At 47.8% G+C, this 23,399-nt stretch overlaps 3 protein-coding genes across 3 annotated transcripts; 1 reads left to right on the top strand and 2 right to left on the bottom strand.

The window, feature by feature from the left end:
• Window positions 1–3,621: 3,621 nt before the first annotated feature.
• iscua (iron-sulfur cluster assembly enzyme a) lies at window positions 3,622–6,554 on the bottom strand. The gene is made up of 5 exons (XM_061817109.1): window positions 6,422–6,554; window positions 5,041–5,154; window positions 4,850–4,960; window positions 4,686–4,764; window positions 3,622–3,994 (listed from the first exon to the last, which is right to left on the bottom strand). Exons 1-5 carry the CDS (start codon window positions 6,509–6,511, stop codon window positions 3,906–3,908), a joined length of 483 nt encoding a protein of 160 aa, XP_061673093.1. The 5' UTR covers window positions 6,512–6,554; the 3' UTR covers window positions 3,622–3,905.
• A 121-nt stretch (window positions 6,555–6,675) lies between these two features.
• On the top strand, window positions 6,676–16,981 carry sart3 (spliceosome associated factor 3, U4/U6 recycling protein). Its single transcript, XM_061817106.1, has 19 exons — window positions 6,676–6,903; window positions 9,160–9,286; window positions 9,369–9,473; window positions 9,548–9,732; window positions 9,886–9,991; window positions 10,274–10,398; window positions 11,280–11,435; window positions 11,538–11,676; window positions 11,756–11,863; window positions 11,937–12,014; window positions 12,082–12,140; window positions 12,237–12,346; window positions 12,419–12,531; window positions 12,595–12,671; window positions 12,753–12,924; window positions 14,213–14,661; window positions 15,735–15,887; window positions 15,964–16,148; window positions 16,222–16,981. Exons 1-19 carry the CDS (start codon window positions 6,697–6,699, stop codon window positions 16,382–16,384), a joined length of 2,817 nt encoding a protein of 938 aa, XP_061673090.1. The 5' UTR covers window positions 6,676–6,696; the 3' UTR covers window positions 16,385–16,981.
• A 246-nt stretch (window positions 16,982–17,227) lies between these two features.
• On the bottom strand, window positions 17,228–21,588 carry ficd (FIC domain protein adenylyltransferase). Its single transcript, XM_061817107.1, has 2 exons — window positions 20,128–21,588; window positions 17,228–18,493 (listed from the first exon to the last, which is right to left on the bottom strand). The coding sequence occupies exons 1-2, from the start codon at window positions 20,393–20,395 to the stop codon at window positions 17,412–17,414; spliced, it is 1,350 nt and encodes a 449-aa protein (XP_061673091.1). The 5' UTR covers window positions 20,396–21,588; the 3' UTR covers window positions 17,228–17,411.
• Between the last annotated feature and the right edge of the window lie 1,811 nt (window positions 21,589–23,399).

Genomic DNA, 23,399 nt, shown 5'->3' with positions numbered 1-23,399 from the left:
CCGGGGAGCATGATGGCAGCGTCGGGCAATAGTCCACAAAGACAAGTCTACGTGAAGCGCAGAGCCGCAGAATTTCCAAAGTCTTTCGTCGGAGGCGTTAGACGATTTCCCCGCTTACGCAGCCAGACTTATGTACCGGTAGCGAGGCTTTGAATAGCGCGCCGACTAGCAACTCTGGAAAAAGCTTCAGCGAATTGGCGAGATTTGTCGAAAAAAAGTCAGAAGAAGGGTCTCTGACGGGTAGCAAGTGCTCTCTTGTGTACTTGAGTCCTGAGATGCTCGTGAAACACAAACAGTAACCGAAAGTATTCAGTGGACTTCCGCATTGTGTACGCGTTCGGTAGGGAGGTTAAATAGCGGCGCGCAGTGGTTCAGCAAAAAAACGCGACGTCAGTGAAAACAACCCATACTCGTGTGTGAATGGAATCCATGTCTCCAAATACTATATTTTCTGTTTTACTATTATGTGTTTGCAAAAACGAGTTAGCGCACCGCTAGCTGTTTCGTGAGTAGAGTTAAAAATGTAGCCAAGAAAGAGGTGTGGGCTCCACTTGGTACTCGTCAAAGTTGAACCTCTCTCTATCTCTCTCTCTCTCTCTCTCTCTCTCTCTCTCGGTAACAAAAATGAATATAATAATCTACACCTCTTTTCTTGGTATAAGCAACATAATTTAACAACGCTGACTGTAATCACGCGCTACATATTTAAATTGCATTGTGCGGTACACGAGCCTTAGCAGTGTGCTTACAATGGATACCGCCGCATCACGAACTTAGCCATTGATGAATTGCTTGTAGGCCTCCAGACCTTTGTAATTGTTTAGTTGGTCCATGGTATAAGCGCTTGTCGAGAAGAAGAGATAGTGGACGATGTGTGGATAGGTTGCCGAGCCCACATTTGTGTTTCTCCAAAACATGAGTCGATATTCAAATCAAAGCACATTTCTTGTCGTAAAGGTTTCTTGAAACAACACCTGATAAGCGATAACGTTCCAAAATCTTTTTCGAATATTTGTGTAACTCCGGTCTGCATGCAAAAGCGATAGCGTGAACGACGCGTCACAAGAGTGAACCCATCCAACATGGCCGCGTGCCCCGGATGTAGTCACGTGGTCGAAAACAGCCTATTGATGAATGGACCGTGGTTTTGTTCCAGCAGTGCCAAAATATTTGAGTGTTGAGCTTAGGAAGATTCTTGGAACACAAGATCATCGGAGTGCATCCCGGGCTCCCTTCGGTACAACTCAAAAGTATCTCACGCAAATGTGAAAAGTTCAGTTTGTACAATTTTTGGGATCGAATTTTGACAATTTGTATTTGTCTCTGTGGAGTTGTGCATTTTGTTGTTCTCTTTCCTGTTCTTTCCTTCGCTCCTGTTGAATAAAACCATGGACATTGGGGTTTGCGTCACGTTTATTATACTAATATATACATTTCTTGGGACGGTTGTACAATTATGAACCAAAATAATCAAAACTATTAGTTACACTTGCGTGCATCGAATGCAATCCTTATACTGTGGTACGTATTCCACGAAGTAGATGATGGGACTGGATCTGGACGTGAACCGCATCTGTGCCACACTGCCAGGGGGTGGGCTTCAGGCACTGGTTCCAGGTCCTGGTGCTGAAGTTCCTCCAAAGCTGCCCCCCTCCCCTCCGCTTTGACCCACTTGGCTAACTGCATCTCAGCCCTGGGTCTGCCTTCTCTGCCCCCCCTTTGGTCCACCGGCTTGTGCTCCAAATCAGGAGCAACCGCTCGAGTTCGTTCGGGGACAGCAGAACTGACCGACCACCTCCATTTTGTATCCCTCCCGCCGGACCCTCGACACCAGGTCGAGGACGACCGGCTCGGACTTGCTGTGCGCCGAGTCGGGCAATTTCTCGTTCCCAGTCCGCTTCTAAACCTCTCGATCGCTACAATCGGTCCTGGCGTCCATAAGCCAGATGATGGCGAATCCCGCGGCATCTCAGATCTCACGTTTACTACGAAAGACGAAACGGAAATGCGGGTCAACGCAGAAAATGGCACAAAGCGCCACTGCTGGACATCTTCAAAAATGCGAAAACCTCTCTGGGGAACCGTCCTGGAGGGGCACTTATCTTTGGACACTTTAACTTGTGAGGATTGAGGTTTGCCCCTGAAGAGAAGCCCAAGTGTGACACTGCCCAATTCAACTGCGAGCCCTCATAACGACCACAAAAGTACAACGAAGACATGACATACCGCCATGTGCTCCTCCCAGATGATTACGACGCGTCCTACGTAGGCACAATCTTTGTTTTCCACAAACAAAAGACGCCACCTCGTCCAGCTCCATCCCGGTTCGTTCAGAACTGGATTGGCCGCCGGCGGTCTTTTGCGTAAATCCGCCCGTCATCGCGCCGCTGTCTTTACTAGTGCGGAAAAAAGCTTCTTCGCCGCCAACAAAGAGGCTCCAGTCGACGAGCTTCTGAGGGCGTGATGTCACAACTAGCTAGCTTCAAATATCACATTCATGTTTATACAGTACCGTAATTTCCGGACTATAAGACGCGACTTTTGTCACACGCTTTCAACGCTGCCGTTTAAGCAGTGATGCGGCTAATTTGTGCATTCTTTCTAACAGCCGCAAGGGGGCACTCAAGCGGAAAAGGTAAGAGTGAGAGCAGTGGATTATATGTGCCGAGGAAGTGACTTTTACCATATTTTTTTTTTTTCAGAACCGGCCCTGTTAGCGCTGCACTAGCAGGTTGCTGCTGTGTTAATGCAGTGTCTCAGTGATTTTTACAGGTGTTTTTTTTTTTTTTTTTACCGGCCCTGTTAGCGCCGCGCTTCCGTGTTGCTGGTGTTACTCCCGTGTCTCAGTGATTTTTACCGGTATGGTTTTTTTAACCGGCCCTGTTATCACTGCGCTAGCGTGTTGCTGCTGTGTTGCTCCCGTGTCTCAGTGATTTTTACCAGTATGTTTTTTTTTTTAACCGGCCCTGTTCCTGCTACCGTGTTGTTGCTATTTTAAGCTAAGCTACAGTATTAAAACTTTGAAAGCTCTTTCTGTGTATCATCTTTCTTTGTAAATATCTCGTCTTTCAATGTGGGCACTTGTGGCTTTTACACAGATGTGGCTTATGTATGTACCAAATAGTATTTCCTTTCCAAATGTACTGGTTGAGGCTTATAATCAGGTGTGCTCTGTAGGGCAGAAATTTCGGTACGTGTATTCCGTTAATCAATTTTCTACTCAGGGTCACAGGTAACTGGATCTGATATCAGAGCAACATAAATATTGTTAGGTCGTGAATTGCTAGCTATTTACCACGTTGCTTATCATCACAAGGGTATTCTACGGAAATGATCTACAAAAACTGTCCAGATTTTGTTTTTACGACCACATTGTGTGTTGTTCTTACTTCCCATCTTGAAAATATTTTCTTTTCCCAATCCACTTTTGTATAGGTTAGCGGTAACATTCATGGGGGGGTGGGGATTTTTTTTTTCCCTTTATTTTTTCCACAATATATCCTGGAATTTGAATTAATCTATTGCATACTCATGTATATCTAAGCACCTTATTTCTGTTCTTTATGGTGCATGTTCAAGTTTTGTAGTAGCAAAAAACAACACAAGTGAACTATTGTGATATTGACCTTTAATTTCCAGTTGCAAAACCTCCTTAACACCGATCCATAGCAAATGTGAAGAAAATTGATATACAGCGATATATATATATATATATATTTTTTATGCTATGCTTACTATCCTAGCATCACAAATGCAAATATTTTATTAAGAAATAGGCTTGTTGCATTATTAGCAGAAGATGAAGAGATGGAACGATCCATAATCTCTTAAGAAAGAAAGCTTCCTGTACATGACACACATCCCTGAGGTACACCGACCCATTGTGGATATTTAGTGACGGGAAATCAATTGCTGGCTTTGACGCCTTGCTCGTCCTTGTTCTGTTTTATTCTGTAGTCCGACAGGGCCGCTCTGATGGCGTCTTCTGCGAGCACTGAAACACGGAAAGAGAATTTTAAGCGCATTTCTGGCAGAAACGTCACGTTAAGACACGGGTGTCAAACTCGAGGCCCGGGGGCCAGATCTGGCCCACCGGATGATTTTATGCGACCCGCAAAGCCAAATCACGCGCGTCAACATCCACGATTCTTGGTCGAATCTGGACCAAAATTTCAAATTGTCATATCATAAATGCTAATGTCGAGATATCGCAATCATTTTTTCATTACCAAACATCAACAATGGTTGAAAACCCCATTACCCTTGATTTCTGACGCCAAACTTAGTTTGTGAATTTCTGGTGTAAATATGATGAAGCAATTAAAGGTTTTTTATGGTTTTAACATCCCTCCGAGGGACACGGGGACTCCAATGTGGCCGGCGACAAAAAAAAAAAGAGTTTGACAACCCCCCGTTTTAACACATTCTGAGGTACGGCAAAAACGTGTTTTGTACTGGTTGGGACAAAAAGTACAGGATTGCTTTTAAACGTGCGAAGATAAGAAGTTTGTCGCTTTTGGCCTGAGATCTTTTCCAAAAAGTGGCTAAACCGGCATTGAAATATGCAGTATTGCATAATTCAACACCCCCCCCCTTTATTTCCATTGTAGCCTACGTTAACACGTTATAAAGGTGCGTCGCTTAATGATTCTTTAAAAAAATATAATAATACTGTTACTGCTCACTAGAACAATGAAGCTTGACAGGCGGAAGGCAGAGTTCTTTTGCGATGTCTGTGTTCTTGATCCTCAAAGCTTCATCGACCTGCAGGGAAGGGTAAAAGATGAAAGCGATGTCAATCGGTCCGAGTAAAAGTTTTTCAGAACCGTTTGACGCGCCGCAAACTCACCGACTTCCCTTTGACCCACTCAGTTGCCAGAGAGCTGGAAGCGATTGCTGATCCGCAGCCGAACGTCTTGAACTTGGCGTCCACGATTTTACCGTTTTCATCCACTTCCACCTTGGGATCAAACACAGCGCTTGAGCCGCTTGTCATTTTTTGAAAAAAAAAAAAAAGCACGTCAGATTCGGACCGCCGACCTGGAGTTTCATGACGTCGCCGCAGGCCGGTGCGCCCACTAAGCCGGTGCCCACGTTCTTGGCGTTTTTATCCAGAGAGCCCACATTTCTCGGGTTTTCGTAGTGGTCCACCACCTTCAAAACGCGACAGGTCAGTTTCACAACACACCATTTGGAAATCACAACTTAACGGCACAGATGTTTGTTTAGCCATTTTAGCATTTATTTGATATCAAGCATAATGCTACAATTATGTCTCATTATGTCCTCACTAGCACAGTGGATCAGCTGGTAAAGCGATGGCCTCACAGTTCTGAGGTCCCATGTTAAATCCCCAACCTGCCTGTGTGGAATTTGCATGTTTCCCGTGCCCGCGTGGGTTTCCTCCGGGCACTCCGGTTTCCTCCCACATCCCCCAAAAAATGCAACATGAACTGGACACTCTAAATTGTCCCTCGGTGTGATCGTGAGTGCGGTTGTTTGTCTCCATGTGCCCTGTGATTGGCTGGCGACCAGTTCAGGGTGTACCCCCGCCGACAGCTGACATAGGCTCCCCCTCTGACCCTTGTGAGGATAAGCGGCTAAGAAAATGGATGGAAATTGCCCATAGGTGTGATTGTGAGTTTGGCTGTTTGTGTCTATGTGCCCTGCGACTGGCTGGCAACCAGTTCAGGGTGTACACATGCCTCCTGCCCGTCGACAGCTGGGATAGGATCTAGCACTCCCCGTGACCCTTGTGAGGATAAGTGGCTAAGAAAATGGATGGATAAAATTGCCCAGAAGTGTGATTGTGAGTGTGGCAGTTTGTGTCTATGTGCCCTGCGATTGGCTGGCGACCAGTTCAGGGAGTACCCCCGCCTCCTGTCCTTCGATAGCTGAGATAGGCTCCACCCCCCCCCTGCGACCCTTGTAAGGATAAGCGGCTAAGAAAATGGATGTCGTCAGTAGTACACGAGTAGAACAACCGTGTGCAAGCAGTAAACCACTAGTGCCAAATTTGAGCGACTAGAATAAAATCAAACTTTGTCAATAAACTACTGTTCTCAACTGGTAACATTACTACTTGTAGGGATGTGTCACGCTTTAGGAGCCATCTGTAACCCACTACTAGCACCAAATTGCCCTCTAGTAACAAATAGTTATGCTAATAGTATGCTAAAGTTGTCCTGTTGGTGTGCAGAAATGTCAGTAATGTAGAGTAATGGTGATGGGGGGAAAAAAACGGAGTTAGAACAGACATTGTTACGAGTAAGGGCAAAAAAAAAAAACATTAAATGCTAAAAACAGCTGCACGGTTACCGGGCCAAACGGGTGGCACACACATGTACAGCCCACTCGACGAATATTATGTAGTTTCGCTGCAAAAATGACAAAATGTGTTGTAAAGATCCATTTTGGTTACCTTCTTGTGATAGGAGCAGAGGATTTTGAGCTCCGGACGGAGCAACCTCGCGTCGAACAACAACGCAGACTTTCGTAAGGCCATCGCCATGTTTGCAAGCCGACCACTTCCGGAAATGTACGAGCGAACACGAGCGCAGCCCGTTTGTTGATAAACAACCGAGGGCTCGGCGGAAGGAGAAGTCGCAGCGCCCGCTAGAGGCCACAGTTCGGTATTACAGCTCGTCACCGTTGGGGGGTGTTCGGGCTTGTTACCAGGCAGAGAGCCTTTCCAACATGGCGGCGGCGAGCAACGCAGAGCCTACGCATTTGCAAGAGATGGAAGACGACGACGACGCGGAGGAGATGGACGAGCAGGGAATGGACTCGGAGAGCGACGGCGAGGAGGAGGGCATGGGGGTGGACGACTCGGACGACGAAGAGGACGACACGTCGGAGGACGAGAAGGAAAACGAAGCGGAAATCCAGCGACTGGAGGAGCAGGTAACTCCCGCCGCGGTGAAAAAGGGCGAATGAATGAGTGCGAAAACAGTCGCCGACCAACTCCGAGTTTGTCTCCACAAAGGTTGCTGGCTCAAATTGTCTGGAACTGATGTTTGCGAGGTTGTCGTCGTGACGTGAGATCACGCGCGGTTTGACAAAAAAAAACAAAAAAACCAACGTAATATAATACGAATTTCACGACTAAAATGCGCCAAGTGTAAGTTGTGCTCGGGTCAGTGTCCTTAAATGTTGTCGAGCAGCAAAGTTCGTGTTCTGCGCTCGTTTCAAACCTTAAGCAGAAAACTATTCAAAGAAGAGAATAGAATGGAAAAACCTTTTATTTCAATGTACTCACGAAGTGAAAGTTGGGAGTTTTTAAGTTAGGTGAACATAAGCTGTGTATTCGGACCTTGAGCATTTACATTAAAAATACATTTAGCTGCGTTCCCTAAACATTCACAATTAATTAGTACTTATTTCATTTTATTACTCTGCATTGGTCTCATTCGTCACTTGTTTAATTGCGTTAAATACTGCAATATAAATGTCTGAATTACATACAAATGTTTTATTCATTTTATTCAGTGTCTTAATTCCTTCAGTTTATTCTAAATAGCAAACTATTTTACATACACGTTTTCCTTTATCACATCGGGCAGTTATCCATCCATTTTCTTCGCCGCTTGTCCTCACGAGGGTCGCGGGAAGTGCTGCAGCCTATCCCAGCTGTCAACGGGCAGGAAGCAGGGTACACCCTGACCTGGTTGCCAGCCAATCGCAGGGCACATCGAGACAGATGCACTCACAATCACACCTCGGGGCAATTTAGAGTGTCCAATTAATGTTGCATGTTTTTGGAATGTGGGAGGAAACCCACGCAGAGACGGGGAGAACATGCAAACGCCACACAGGCGGATCCGGGATTGAACCCAGGTCCTCAGAACTGTGTGGCCAACGCTTTACCAGCTGAATGACATATGGAGAGCGCTTATGTAGTGACTCACGTTCACCCATTCACGTGGACATTCTTTCACTGATAGGTGGGCATGGAAGCAATTCGGGGTTCAGTGTCTTGCCCAAAGATTCCTCTCCAGCAGAGTGTGGGAGCTGGGATTTGAACCCGCAACCTCCAGTACCAACTGAATTACAGTCGCCCAACTGCTCATCTTGAAAGACTTTGGCTTTGCAGCATGAGGGCCACGGTTTAAGTCCCGCTTGTTGGAGAGATGTTCGTCTTGCTTTCTGGCTACTGCCGAGGTGCCCTTGAGCAGGGCACCATCCCCACGCCCCCAGCTCAAGCGGTGTGCAGCACCGTTTGCGTGCCTGCACGCGTGTGCTGAGCAACCCCAAAATGTATACTAGAGCAAGGGTGCTCAATGCGTCAATCTCGAGGCAGTCTTGGTCGATCGTGGGACGGCGCGCCCAAAAAAAAAAAAAAAAAAAGTCGGCCAATGTTCCCTCCAGACTGCACGCGTGCCCAATTGTGTACCGCTGATGCAGTCTCTTCGCAGATATTCTGCGTTGCGCGCCAAAAATATGTATAATCCAATGCAAATTGAAAGTATAACATCCAGCTATTCAGTTTGTGGCATTTTGCAATGCAATGAGTGAGGGATGACTGTTTGTTACATCCAATGGCACAATTCAAGTACCCACTGTAAAAAAATTAAAAGAATAAGCCACTGGTTTCTTTTAGGCAGCACACGGAACTTTACCCCCCCCCCCCCCCTCAATGCACTTAAAGATGTACACTCATAATTACAAATGTCACAGTACTTATGCAGCCTATCCATATTTTTTTTATAATGACAGCGTCCACCACCGCTGCTTTACTTAGCAACACAATCTGGGCAACAAAGACCAAAGACAAAAAAAAAAAAAAAAAGTCTGGGCACCCCGGCACTAGAGTGTGAGTTGAATTTCCATTTTTAGGGCTTTTGAGTGTATAAAATGTTGTTGTTTACCTCATCCAAGAATGGAGTGGCCCCTCTTTTGTGTTTTGTCTTGGAACACAAAAGTTTGCCCACCCTTGTCCGAGAGAATACACTTGTGTCCCTAACGGAGATCTGTACTCCGGAGGCAAGGGAGTCGTATGTCCGTGCCGTTGTAAACTGAGGAACCCTATTTAATTACCAAAAAGATAAGAAAGGAACTGAAATTGTCTCTCTATCATATTTGTAACCGCCGTTCATCCGAAGCATAAACCTGCCAGAAAGACCGAGATCTCGCATCCAACTGTACTGTTGCGTTTTCTAGCTCTCGATCAACGCCTTTGACTACAACTGCCACGTCGATCTCATCAAACTCCTGAAGCACGAGGGGGAGCTTCTCCATCTGCGAAAGGCCAGACAGAAGATGAGCGAACTTTTTCCTCTCACAGAAGGTCGGTGCGCTCTCTCACCGGACGGTCCCGTTGATCTGTCTGGATTGTTGACCCGAGCCCCCTCGTCTGCGTAATCCCACAGAGATCTGGCTCGACTGGCTCAAGGACGAAATCCGCCTGACCGAAGAAGAACCCAACCGAGAAAAAGTCATTGAACTTTTCGAGAGGGCGATAAAGGACTACATTTGTGAGCGCAAACCCAAGATCGGACATCACGCCGTTCCGCGATCCTGACATTCGGTCTCCTGTCATCCCACCCAGGCCCGGACATCTGGCTCGAGTACGCCCAGTACTCGATCGGCGGCATGGGCTCGCCCGGTGGCATCGAAAGGGTGAGATCTGTCTTCGAGAGGGCCATCACAGCTGTCGGGCTTCACATGACCAAGGGGCAAATGGTGTGGGAGGCCTACCGAGAATTTGAGAACGCCATCCTGGCCACGGTGCAGGTCAGTGTTACCTCCGAGGTTCATCTCGCCTTCCTCCGCCTCTTATCGCCGACATTCCTCTTTGCTAACGTATTTGGTTTGGCTCACTTCCCGCCTTGCCGTTTTGTTTTCGTTGTCGCGTTCATCCTCTCTCGATTGTCTTTTCCTTTTCAGCCTCCTCCTGGCAAGATTCCCAGCCACGATGAGCAAGAGCTGCTGAACAAGCAGCTTCAGCGCATCCATGCGCTGTTTCGCCGCCAGCTGGCCATCCCCTTAATGGGTAAGGATGGCGTGTCTCGCTCCAGATGGGCCGGTGTAAAACGAGCAGCAGGCTGCTGCGTGTGGGCTGGCCCCCGCCTGCAGAAATGCGCGTGACTCATGTTAAGAACTCACTTTGTCTGGTGTCACAATCTATGCTGAATCGCTAGTAAAATTCAATCAAGCAGGCAGGAAATCCCCCCCCCCCCCTCCTTACCCTTTTCTTTACTCACTTTTTGAAGGTCTATAACGAAGCTAACTTGAAAAATCTCTGTGGTATTAATCCCCCCCTGGGGCCCCCTAGACATGGAGGCCACTTACGCAGAGTACGAGGAATGGTCCGACCACGGGCCACCCGAGGAGGTCTTGCATCGGTACAAAAATGCTCTGCAGCAGCGGGAGAAGTACAAGCCTTTTGAAGAGTCACTAGTAAGCATCCACCAATGAAGATTCCGACCTGACGTAGCACCCGGTGGGACGGTCTGAGCGCTTCCCCGTGCTGAAAAGTCTCCTCGTGATTAATGCACATGCGTTACGAACAGGGGAACTCTGGGTATGTATCCGACGCTTACTGGGAAATCCCCCGCTCTCGTTCCTCGTCCTCCTTCTTCTACATAGAGGGAGCTCACATACGTTATATCCTAAGCTCACCTTCAAACAAAAGTTGATAAAAACATAAACACGTACGTACGTTCGCTGTGTTCGTCCATAATGTTACGTGTGAATTCAGAGTCACGTCCCCTTTGTTCAAGCCAGCAAAATGCGACAATGCCGTTGTATTGCGTTTCTGTCACTTCAGCTCACACACATCCAAACAACACAAACGCGATAAAATAACTAACACAAAATAGGCGTTCAAGAGCAGAGTAGTTGAGCCACAACGGCGAATAGCCACCGATGTTAAACGAGTGTTCCTAAACGAGCAAACGTTCGTCCCAGCGGGTAGTCCAAGTTAGCGAAAGTTCCAGCCGGTCCAAAAACCAAAGGCAGAAGGTGTCCGTGTTGTTTGTCTTCCAAGCAGCGTAGTTTCCCAGAGCAGCGGTGAGAAGAAGCCTCCTTGTCCGTCTTTCTCATCCTTCTGTAGGCACTCCTCGAAACATTTCACACAGACAACAGTAGCAAACAGGAACGCTCGGCGACAAGTTGTCCGATGGCACACGTTGAAGCATGGATGGGGACGTTTCAGACTAGCCACAAGTTTACAAAATATCACAAGAAGACTTTTCAGCACCGGGAGCGCTCAGACCATCACACCGGGTCACACGACTTTCGGCGCTGTTCTTTGGGTTTATTGAGTCGCCTCGTCGCAGCTGGTGGCAGAGACGCCGAAACTGGCCGAGTACCAGGCCTACATCGACTTTGAAATGAAGGAAGGGGACCCGGCCCGGATTCAGATGACGTTTGAACGGACTCTGGTCGAGAACTGCTTGGTGCCAGACATGTGGACCAAATACACCACATACCTTGTGAGTACTGTCTGAGAATCATACGCTCGTATGAAGACAGTGGAGGTCTTGACTTGTGACAGTGCCCCTGTTCAGTTGCTGTTTTCTCTTTGGGCTCTGTAGGACCGTCAGCTGAAAATCAAAGATCTGGTTCTCTCCACTCACGATCGTGCTGTCCGAAACTGCCCGTGGACTATGGGTCTGTGGAAGAGTTACTTGCAAGCCGTAGAGAGGCACGGGGGCACTCATCAAACCGTTTCAGGCAAACAGTTGGACTAATTGAGGCACGTTTTCCACGTCCGGGAGAACGATTAATTGAACGAGGCCGCTGTTTCCCACAGATTTGTTTGAAAAGGGGCTGAACGCGGGGTTCATTCAAGCTACGGATTATGTGGAGATCTGGCAGGTGTACCTGGACTACCTGAGGAGGCGTGTGGATTTCAGCCAAGGTGAGAGCGGCGCCGGATTGAAGTCTGTCCTCGTCTAGTTGTGTTTTGAAAAGTTCTCATTGGTGCGTCGCAGAGTCCAGTCAAGAGTTGGAGGAGCTACGAGGATCTTTCACCCGATGTCTGGACTACATGAAGCAAGATGTTGAAGAACGTAGGTGCATTCTCGTTCAGGAGTTCTAGTGGCGTTTCCGTTCTGACTCATTGTGCCATGACACCAGGCTTTGGGGAAAGTGGAGACCCTTCCTGTAACATAATGCAGATCTGGGCAAGGATAGAGGTAAGAACTGTAATCGAGGCAACTAGCCCTGCTTTGGGTTGGCCCTTGCATGTCAGTCCGCAACAGGGGTTCTAGTTTTTTGTGTGCCCATCCCAGGCCTTGCATTGTAAAAACATGCAAAAAGCCAGAGAATTGTGGGACAGCATCATGACAAAAGGGAACGCCAAGTACGCCAACATGTGGCTGGAATACTACAACCTCGAAAGGTGCGTCAGGGCACGTCACGTTAAACGAGCAATACCAAACAAACTCGACAGCATTTTGTACTTTGCCTCCAGAGCTCATGGGGATTCTGTCCATTGTCGGAAAGCCCTTCACAGAGCGGTGCAGTGCACCTCCGACTACCCGGAACACGTATGTGAGGTCCTGCTCACCTTTGAGAGAGTGGAAGGTGAGCCCCCCCTCTCGCGTGTGATAGTTTGAGGAGATTCTCATGACGTGTCCACGCATCCAGGCTCTTTGGAGGACTGGGATGTGGCAGTCCAGAAGACAGAGACGCGTCTGAACAGGGTTAATGAGCAACGGGCAAAGGTTTGGCGCGGAGAGCAGGATTTGTTTTGTCTTTGAGCGGCTTTTGACGCTCACGGGCATCCTCGGCTGTTCGTCTGTTAGGTGGCAGAGAAAGAAGCCATCCAGGCTCTACAGGAGGAGGAACAATTTGAGCAGAGGCGGAAAGCCAAGGCGGACAAGAAGTCTCAGAAGAAAGTTCAGAAGGGCGCTCGCTTTGGCGAGAAGAGGAAAGCGGATCACGGCCTTGATCGAGAGGAGTGGAAGGACCATACAGGTGAACACACCTTTCTTGAAATACCACTTTAAAAATAGATTTCCAAGAAATTTTTAGCCGAGTATAATTTGTTGTACGACCTGTGCTGTGAAACAGCCGTGAGTACCGTAATTCCCGGCCTACAGAGCGCACCTGGTGATAAGCCTCACCCAGTACCCAGTAAAGGAAATACCATTTGGTACATACCTACGCCGCAGCTGCGTAAAACCCGCAACTGCCCACATTGACACCCCCATTGTAACACGAGATATTTACAAAGAAAGATGGTACACAGAGAGTTTAACACTAGTGCCACCGCGCTATCAGGGCCGGTTAAAAAAAAAAACATACTGGAAAAAAATCACTGAGAGACAGGAGTCCCAGGGTAGTGCAGTGCTAACAGGGCCGAACCAGAAAAAACGTCACTTCCTTGGCACACAGAGTGTTTAATACTAGCGCTAGTGCCGCGCTAACACTAACATTACGCCACACTAACGCTATCACTGCGCTAATGCTAGCGCTCCGCTAACACAACGCCACGCTAGCGCCACGCTAACAGGGCCGGTTAAAAAAAAAAAAAAACATACCGATAAAAATGATCGAGACACGGCAGCTCTAACAGGGCCGGACCGGTAAAAGTCACTTCCTCGGCACTTATATTCCACGAGTCTCACTCTTAAATTTTCTGCTCGAGTGCCCCCGCGCGGCCGTCAGGAAAAAATGCACAAATTAGCCGCTTCACCGCATAAACCGCAGGGTTGAAAGTGTGTGAAAAAAGTTGCAACTTATAGGCCGGAAATTACGGTAGCTGGAATAAAAATGCTGCTCACTCAAAACTATGATGAACATAGAAAATGGATGGATGCTATGAAGCAAATAATAATAATATGCATCATTATTACAATAAACTTTTTACAAAAACCTAAAACGTCTTTTGCTTTCGGTAAAGCATTAATATTCTGCATTTTTTTTTGGCACGTCGACTTGATGACATTCCTTGCAAACGTATTTTAAAGGTAGCGAATTTTGGAGATATCTCCTGTCCACCTCACATCCATCCAACGTATTTTCCAGTTGCACTTCGGGTTACGCCGTCCCAAAAGCTTGCGATTTTGTTCCCGTCACGCCGCTGTACGGTCGACCCGAATGAACGCCGGAGGCCGTTGTCATGCACCGAGCGGAAATTTCCCTTCAAACGCACCATTTTTGCAGACCTCTGAAGGTTTTAGGCCGTCAGCGAGTGATTTGTTGTGGTCTGGAAAAACGCATTATTTGAACACGGGTGTGTTCACGGCTGTCCTTTCGACAGAACAAGCTCCGAAGCGACACAAAGGAAATGGTGAGCAGAGCAAAGAAGAGTACATGGAGACCGAGACGGGACCTTTTGGGAAGAAGGCGCCTCCCGGCTCAAAAGGTTCTGCGCCCGGATTCAACAAAGTCCAGCAGGCCAGTGCACAGAAGCAAAGCGATGATAAAAGCGAGCTTCGGAACAACGAAAACAGCGTGTTTGTTAGCAACCTGTCGTACACCCTGGAGGAGCCCGAGGCCAGACTCAGGACGGTCTTCGAGACGTGCGGACCCGTCAAACAGATCCGCCTCGTCTCCAGCAACAAAGGGACCTTCAAGGGCTTCGGATACGTGCAGTTTGAAAGCGCCTCGTCGGTCACGGAGGCCCTCAAACTGGACAGACGGGACGTGGAGGGCAGGCCCATGTATGTGTCACCGTGTGTAGACAAGAACAAGAATCCAGACTTTAAGGTAAGGACGAAATACTGTTCAGTGTACCCCCGTTTATTGGTTAGCCTTTGCTAAATTTGCCGATGCAAATTAGCGTGCTAGAGATGACCAAAAAACTCCACTAACCACTGTTTCTGCTGACTCATGTCAGGTTATATCTGTACACTACAAATCCTGATAGTGTCTTAAATATCACAGGTGCTTCTCTTTGTCGATTTGGTCAATTTTCTTTTTTTTTTTTTTTGTGTTTTACGTTCAATAACTAAACAAAGCAACAACATGGTAGTACGAACAGGGCTGGTAAAAAAAAAAAAAAACATAACGGTAAAAGTCACTTCCTTGGCACATATATTGCAGAGTTTTAATAGCTTAGACAGCAACAGCACGGTAGCACGAAAAACAGAAAAACAAAGAAAACAAACGTACCTAAATCACTGACACGTGGCAGTAACACAGCAGAAACACGCTAGCGCAGGGCTAATATTAGCGTGGGGCTAACGCTAGCGCGGTGCTGACAGAGACGGTTAAAAAAAAACATACCGGTAAAAATCACTGAGACTCGGCAGCAACACGCTAGCACAGCGCTAACAGGGCCAGTTGAAAAAAAAAAAAAACTGTAAAAATCACTGACGTGGCAATAACACAGCAACAACATGCTAGCACATTGCTAACAGGGCCAGTAAAAAAAACATACCGGTAAAAGTCACTTCCTCGACACATACATTCCAGCGATGTCACTCTTTACCATTTCCGCTTGAGTGCTCCCTTGCGGTCGTTAGAAAAAAAAATGCACAAATTAGCCGTGTCACCGCATGAGCCGCAGGGTTGAAAGTCGCGGCCCGTAGGCCGGAAATTACGGTCGTCAAACACATTTGGTTGAGGCGCAACCAGAAAACGTGTCAACTTTCACTCAAACGGATCCAACCGTTAGCGTAGCGACAATTTGTCATCAAGCAATGAATCGCCCCAGGAATGTTGTGGGGGGAAAAAAAATAAGAGGAACTCTTTCTGGCCCAGTTCTCCAAATAAGTGTCAAAGCATGCTTGCTCCAATACTTAGTCAGCGGCGTCTAAGTGAGTATTTCACACCTTTAGGTGTTCAGGTACAACACATCCATGGAGAAACACAAAATCTTCATCTCCGGGCTGCCGTTTTCCTGCACCAAAGAGCAACTGGAAGAGATCAGCAAGCGTCACGGCGCCATTAAAGACGTCCGTCTCGTGACCTTTCGCTCAGGAAAGCCCAAGGTGAGACGCAAAACCCGGGAAAGATCCGGACGCAGCCGGGTTAAGCGTTAAAACCTCTCACCGCGGGATTCCGCAGGGTTTGGCATACGTCGAGTTTGCAGATGAAGCCCAAGCGTCTCAGGCAGTCTTGAAAATGGACGGCATGGACGTAGAGGGGAACAAAATCTCCGTTGCCATTAGCAACCCTCCTCGCAGAAACGCGAGCAAGCCCGGTCCCAGTCAGCCCACGGCGAACCCGGCGCCTCACCACGCCCACGGCGCGTAAGTGTGCACCCGTCACCCTTTTGACTCCTAATTTTCCACCTTGAAACATTTGCTTTTTTTCCCGCCCCAGGAGAGGGAGAGGACGCACACAAGTGTCATTGCTCCCTCGCTCTTTGAACCGCCAAAGCGGGCCGGCGAGGAAAGTGGAGAACGGGTCCGCGTCGGAGGACGGCGCCGGAGACGCCAGGCCGCTGTCCAACGCGGACTTTGCGAAGATGCTTCTGAAGAAGTAAGTGAAAAGGGGACGCCGGCCGGAAGCCGTCACGCGATCCCGTCAGGAGTGTTTTCCGACTTGGGACTTTCCGCAAACGTCAGCCTTCTCGTCGTCGTCGCGAGGTCGCCTTAACTGCAGAGCCGTTGCCCTCCACCAGCCCCCCCTTCAACCGAGAACACCTTTGACCCCCCCCCCCGGTCACGTTTTACTTTTCCTTCTCTGGCCGTGCTTAAATGTTGCCGTCGGGTTTTACTAAATAAGTGTAAAGTACATGTGTGTAAATATGTTTGGAAAACTTGACATCTACCCCCCCCCCGGAGTTCTACCTTTTATTATTTCAGCGGGATATTGGACTGGCAACCCTGTGATAAAAAGTCTGTACAATAGTCCGTCTACACATACAAAATAAATACATAACTATCAGCTGTCTGTTAACAGAATTGTGCACAAATATTTTTTTTTGTTCGAAATTATGGCTAAAATGACAATTTCAACAGATGTATAAATCAGTCCAACAGTCTCCTTTAAGGAATTTCAATGTGATCCCCTCGTGTCGGGCAAATATTTTTGTTCATTTTAAAATTTAAGTCTGAGCCATGATAAATTTTAGTGACTGGGGCTGACTTTCTTCACATTCCGTTTCACATTCCGTTTCATTATCTGTGCAATTTTCCCCGCACGTGGTCAGTTCGAGCTGGGGGTCGAGAACCTTTTCGAGCGAGAGAGCCGTGAATGGCAAATATTTTAAAACGTGATTTCAAAAGAGCCGTGCAATAAAAAAAATCAAAGTAAATACATGTGGATCAGCTGGTAAAGTGTTGGCCAAAACCAATGCGGAATAGAGACATGCAGTGATTGGATATCACTTTTATTTGCATAGAATAAATAAATGAAAGTGCACATATTTCTAACTAAAGCCAAATATTGATGCTTCCCGAGTAAGTCCCAAAATTCTGACCACACAGAACCATTTTCAGCAGGTTAAAGACAAAGCCACCCCGAGCTGACGACCCATTTGGGGACAGACTTGCCGTCCGGTCGCCAGATCAGTTGTGAACCGGGATGGTGTGTTTGCAGTCGGGACAGGCCTGGTCCTGCCGCGACCCCGGGAGCCCCACGGGGTGCTCGGCGGTGGAGATCAGCAAGGTGTCCAGCGTGATCTCGGTGCATTTGGCGATGAAACGGATGAAGGGACGCACGTCGCCCTCGTTGGCCGTGTCCAGCGCCGCGTAGTACTCGGCCCGCTGCTCTTTGCGGATGGTGATGGGCGGGTACCGCGCTCGCATGAGGACGAGGTTCATCAAAAGCCGCGACGTGCGCCCGTTGCCGTCCACGAACGGGTGCACGTAGACCAGTTTGTAGTGAGCCAGGGCGGCGTACTCGACCGGGTGCAGCTGCAGCGCCTCGTCGGAGTTGAGCCACTGGACCAGCTCCTGCATGTGCTGCTGCAGGTCCCGAGGGTGGGGCGGGATGTGGTGGCCCACGAACACTTGGTTGGTGCGCAAGCGCCCCCCCTCCACGGGGTCCACGTAGCCCAGCACTCGTCTGTGGATCTCCAGGATGTCGCCGACGCCGATGGTTCCCGTCCTGGACAGCAGCGTGGTGTTGATGTACTTCATGGCCGCGTCCACGCCGATGGCCTCGTTCTGCTCCTGCAAGCTCTTGCCGGGGACGGCGTAACGCGTCTCCAGGATGTGGCGGATCTCCGACAAAGTGAGGGTGCTGCCTTCGATGGCCACCGTGTGGTAGATGTGGTGGTAGTAGGTCTCCTCCATCACCCGACGTAGCGCCGAATTCCCTTTGGGGATGGACATGAGCCTGCGGACTTTGCTGTCGATGACGCCGAAGTGGCGCTGGTCTATCTCCTCCACCAGGGGCAGGGTGCGGTCTCGGCTCATCAGGGCCCGCTCGTTACAAGGCGAGATGGCCAAAGCCTTGGTGTACAGGTGGTCCGCCTGCACCACGTCCTTGTCCTCCTCCAGAATAGTCCCCAGCTCGGTCAGGGCGTCCACGTAGTCCGGATTCAGACTGAGCGCGTGGGCCAGCAGCTTGTGGGCTTTCTCCCTCTTGCCGTGTTTCTTCATCTCCTGGGCCTGCTGCAGCGCCGCTCTGGCCTCAAAAATCATTTCTAAGAGACGGAATATAAAATATACTCATAAACAGACCGTATGGAGCTCGTGCACGGGACATCGCCGTTTTCACTGCGCCATATTTCCGGTCACACGGAGCTGCTCGACAGATATTCAAAGAGATCATTCTACGCAATACCAGCTGAAAAGACCAGAAAATACCGATGGATTTCGGCAATTAAACGTGTCGGATGGTGCCCGACCGAAATTCGCACACGGCCGTGCAGCGGTCGCTTCATTTCAGGTAGGAATTATTCCTTTCAATCTCAAATTACCAAGAAGTACTGTAATTTCTCGAGTATAATGCGCACCCCCAAAGATTACCTAAATAAAATCAGGAAAACCCTTCTACCAATGTATAATGCGCACCATTAATTTGCTGCTATCCATATGCTTAAAATATTGGGAATTATCTGTGTTTGTACTTTTATTGTTTTTTTTTTGAAAAAACTGTCTGTACAACAATCAATAATAATCATTGTGCACTTGCTGATGGAGCCGTAATATCATTTCGGGACAGGCCACAGGACACGCTTATAATGCCAAATTGGCTCATTTGAGAACAATGCGTATTTAAAAAAAACTCGCAGAGGTTTACGGAGGTTAATGTGTGGCCGCAATCACTTCCGTGTACGTTCCACGGAGACAACTCTGTCCCCCCCCCCCCCCATCAGTTAATGAATGCGACTTTGTGTAAAACCAGGGGTCATTTATTTAAATATTGGTATTTGTATTGAATACTAGCCGAAAAGATCGATGGATTCCGGGAAAGGTTAACATGTAGCCGAACACGCTTCCGCGTTCATGAGCCGTCAAAACCGTCACTGTGGGATTTATTCCTGATGAAAACAGATCCAGCAACAAAGTATTTGGATGCGTCCAGACTTTTATACGCTTTCAAACTTTTCCGTGTAAATCTCGACAATTTTCGCAATCGACTTCGGCATCTCTATGCCAAGTTTATCTAATTTGTCCACGTACTGTCGTTTATTATCACCTTCTAAATGTCCGACGCATCGGAAAAGACATATTCCCGTGTCCTCTCCAACCGACTTAGCATTGAGCAATACTTAGCTTGACCGGCAATATGGCGAGGTAAACAAAAATCACGTGATTTTTATGACATAGGTACATGAGCTCTATCCACTTTCTGTACCGCTCGTCTTCATAGGGTTGCAGGAACCGATAGAGACTCGCTTCAGGGACTGCTGGACGAACATGCTAACCACTTGGCTAACGTACGTCTTATATTCAATTAAAGATGGATTAAATTAACCAGTTATATGAAGCATGTGATTTTTTTTAAAATAGTCTTTATATTGGATCATACTACTTGTGTCCTGAGATCAGGTGTCCTTGCAAAAAAGATGTATTTCACGATAAGTAACGATGTTTTTTTTTGTTTTTAATATCTGTGCTATCAACATATAGTGACTGGTCAATGAGAACCGACCGACTTAGCATTGAGCAATGTTTACCTTGACCGGCAATATGGCGAGGTAAACAAAAGTCACGTGATTTTATGACGTAGGCGCACGAGCTCAATTGTGACAGGTCGATGAGGAAAATTTAATGTCGGCAGAAGGTACTCACTAGTGTACAATTGCAAATATGTGCCGTAACTTTCGGGTACCTTTGCTGGGCTTGGCCTTCAGAGGAAGCAGGTCGAGGGCCGTCAGGGGGACGGTGAGGCTGGTAGTCTGCACAGCCGGGGGCTCCCGGAAGCTCCCCCACAGGTGGCAGCGGAGCTGCGCGACGGCATTCGAGCCCCGGCACTGCTCCTCCACCCCGACGAGTGGCGTCAACAGGGCCACCAGGGAGCCCAGGAAGACGCACAGAAGCGGGCCCCATCCTCCGAGGAGACGGTCGCTAGCGGATCGCCACGCAGTCACCAGCGCCATGACGACTCGGGGTTGAATCCTCCATTCTCGATCCGCACACGCCACTCTTTCTACGCGTACCCCGGGGGGGCAGGGGCGCTGGAGGGGCGGAGGCCACAGAGCGCCAACAAACAAGCCTCTGACCGAACTTAAACTGCCTTTTCTACGAAGAAATACGCAACGACGGAAGTCCAAACTTTCGCCCGTGAGCTGTCGTTGAACTCGCCACCGAGAAACAAAACGTAACACATCGTCGGCGTTTTCTTCCGGACCTGGAAACAAACTGCGAAATCATTGGCCAGATGAGAATAGAACAACGCCGCTGATTGGTTCAAAATCCGCCCGCTTAAGGAAGTCGTAATCGTCTCCGATTGGATGACCGGAAAAAAAAAAAAATAATGGCGCTGCCCTATAATTTCACTGTCAGGAAATGTCTCCGCTTTACATAATTCAGTAGATAAGATCAATTTAGATTTTAACAAACTAAACCACGTCGCCGCATTCAATTCAACGGCTAAGATTATTTAAACATAATTTCACTCAACTCTTTCCACGGATGCTTCGTCCGGACGGCAAAAGTTCGTGATGGGCTACCAAACTACAACTTCACTAATACCACAAAAGAGGGCAGCAAAATATCATTTTTCAAAACCGCATTATGTGTGCGCCTCTGATGCTGTAGTTTGCAGTAACCAGTGTTTACTACTAGCCTTTACTTGAACTGAGCCAAAGTACACATTTAATATCACTAAAATCTAGCCGGAAAAGACCACACCGAAATTTCACAGAAAGTATAAATATTGAAATAATAATAATAATCTCGTCTGTATTTACTCTCAAATGCACTTAATATTTGTCTGGCATTTACTTTTTCTGTTGTATGAATCGCAACAGATGATTGCACAGATACATTATGAACCCTCATTTATTAATTTGTTCTGCCTGTCGCTATATTTGTTATCATAGATCACAGGTGTCAAAGCCAAGGCCCGGGGGGCCAGATCTGGCTCGCTGCATCCTTTTATGTCGCCCGGGAAAGTAAATCATATTTGTCGGCTTCATGTTTCTTGGAGCGGCACGGTGGAAAGCGTTGGCCTCACAGTTCTGAGGTCCCAGGTTCGATCCCGGACCCACCTGTGTGGAGTTTGCATGTTCTCACCTGTGCCTGCGTGGTTTTTCTCCGGGCACTCTGATTTCCTCCCACATCTCAAAAACATGCGAGATTAATTAGATGCTCTAAATTGCCCCTAGGTGTGATTGTGAGTGCGGCTGTTTGTCTCGGTGCCCTGTGATAGGCTCTGGCAACTATTTCAGGGTGTACCCCGCCTCCTGCACGTTGACAGGTGGGCTAGGCTCCAGCACTCCTTGCGACCCTCGTGAGGATAAGCAGCAAAGAAAATGGATGGATGGATATTATACACAAGACATTGCAGTGTCAAAGCGTAATGCATTTTTGATTAAAATAGGTTTTGATTTTGATTTCAAATGTTTTGAAACTGTTGTGTATAATAATTTGGAACAGTGCATTTGACATTTTTTTAATTTTCAAAAAAATACTGTTATCAATAGGAGTTATGTTGAAAAAACATCTGAATTGCACTCTTGACCCTCTCGCGACCCTTGTGAGGATAAGCAGCTAAGAAAATGGATGGATATTTCTTGCTAAAATGCCAAAACTAAACCCAAATTCTCTTCACAAGCCTTTTGCGCAACCAGTGCCCTTTTTAAAATAAATTAAATGTCATTATCCAAGCCGCTTATCCTCACAAGGGTTGCAGCAAAGCTGGAGCCTATCCCAGCTGGCTTCGGGCGAATGGCGGACTACACCCTGAACCGATCGCCAGTCAGTCGCCGAGCGGGAACCGCTCCCACGCTGCCCGCGCCAAAAGGCGGCCGTGTGTACTACTACACTATCAGTGACTCATAAATCACATCAGTTAATGTGATTATTATTATTAATTTTTACAGGGGCTTCTTTGTTCAAAAAGTTACCCATCATTTTCTAGCGGATGTAATAATACGAGGCACCCGGACATTTATAGCGGTCCGCAGTCCTAACGGCCCTCTGAAGGAAAACCATAACCGCAACGTGGCCCATGACAAAAAAAATGAGATTGCTCCCCCCTCCCCAATCGAGCAACGGACATCCGGTATTTGTTGCAGAAAAATAATGACAACAGACCAATTATGTCAAATGAGATCATCGCCAGAAGCGCAGCCGATGATTTCTCACGGCGCACTGATGTGTCGCGGAAGAGTCGTTTGGAAAAGTAGTAGTAGTACCTATAAATAGAAGTACAGAAAATACTCAAAGTAGAAGTTGGAATCCAACTCATGGACTGAAGTAAAATAAAGAAAATGTCAACTGAAATGTACTTAACGACAAAAGTGCAAAATGACCCCACACAAAATTGTTTGCCCATTTAAGGAACTTACACGGTGCTTAAACTGAAAGGCGAAAAATGTCACGTTTGTTGCGTTTAAACTCTTGTTATACTTCTACTAATGGAAATGGAAGCCGATAAGAAAAATTGCAAAATGAACTCGTAATCAAAAGAGCAAACAAATTCTCTTGCTTTTAGGAATTTGCTGCTGCTGTTGTTGTCGTTAATGCCCCCCCCCCATGTCACTGCTGTCTTTTTCTGCCTCATTCAATCAACGATTCATCCGCAGTTCACTTTCACTCCATCTGCATCTTTTTTTTTTCCCCCTGATGTGTTATCCCAAAAAAAAGTCAGTTTTCAAATGCCATCCATCCATCCATCCATTTTCTTAGCCGCTTATCCTCACGAGGGTAGCGGGGAGCGCCGGAGCCTATCCCGGCTGTCAACGGGCAGGAGGCGGGGTACACCCTGAACTGGTCGGCGGCCAATCGCAGGCCACATAGACACAAACAGCCGGACTCACAATCACACCTAGGGGCAATTTGATCCATCCATCCATTTTCTTTGCCGCTTATCCTCACGAGGGTAGCGGGGAGCGCCGGAGCCTATCCCGGCTGTCAACGGGCAGGAGGCGGGGTACA

Source organism: Syngnathoides biaculeatus, chromosome 4, assembly GCF_019802595.1.
Source record: "Syngnathoides biaculeatus isolate LvHL_M chromosome 4, ASM1980259v1, whole genome shotgun sequence".
NCBI classification, from domain to species: domain Eukaryota; kingdom Metazoa; phylum Chordata; class Actinopteri; order Syngnathiformes; family Syngnathidae; genus Syngnathoides; species Syngnathoides biaculeatus.
The sequence above is the reverse complement of the archived record's forward strand: the minus strand, read 5'-3'. Positions and strand labels throughout refer to the sequence as shown.

Excerpts from the sequence above, each read along its gene's own strand:
- iscua (XM_061817109.1), bottom strand. The coding sequence starts at position 6,511 with ATGGCGATGGCCTTACGAAAGTCTGCGTTGTTGTTCGACGCGAGGTTG. Across the intron at positions 5,155-6,421 it reads TCTGCTCCTATCACAAGAAG|GTGGTGGACCACTACGAAAA; the intron begins GTAACCAAAATG and ends CGCGTTTTGAAG. Across the intron at positions 3,995-4,685 it reads TGTCAAGCTTCATTGTTCTA|TGCTCGCAGAAGACGCCATC; the intron begins GTGAGCAGTAAC and ends TCCGTGTTTCAG.
- ficd (XM_061817107.1), bottom strand. The coding sequence starts at position 20,395 with ATGGCGCTGGTGACTGCGTGGCGATCCGCTAGCGACCGTCTCCTCGGA. Across the intron at positions 18,494-20,127 it reads GAAGGCCAAGCCCAGCAAAG|AAATGATTTTTGAGGCCAGA; the intron begins GTACCCGAAAGT and ends TCCGTCTCTTAG.
- sart3 (XM_061817106.1), top strand. The coding sequence starts at position 6,697 with ATGGCGGCGGCGAGCAACGCAGAGCCTACGCATTTGCAAGAGATGGAA. Across the intron at positions 11,436-11,537 it reads CCAAATACACCACATACCTT|GACCGTCAGCTGAAAATCAA; the intron begins GTGAGTACTGTC and ends TGGGCTCTGTAG. Across the intron at positions 15,888-15,963 it reads TTCGCTCAGGAAAGCCCAAG|GGTTTGGCATACGTCGAGTT; the intron begins GTGAGACGCAAA and ends GGGATTCCGCAG.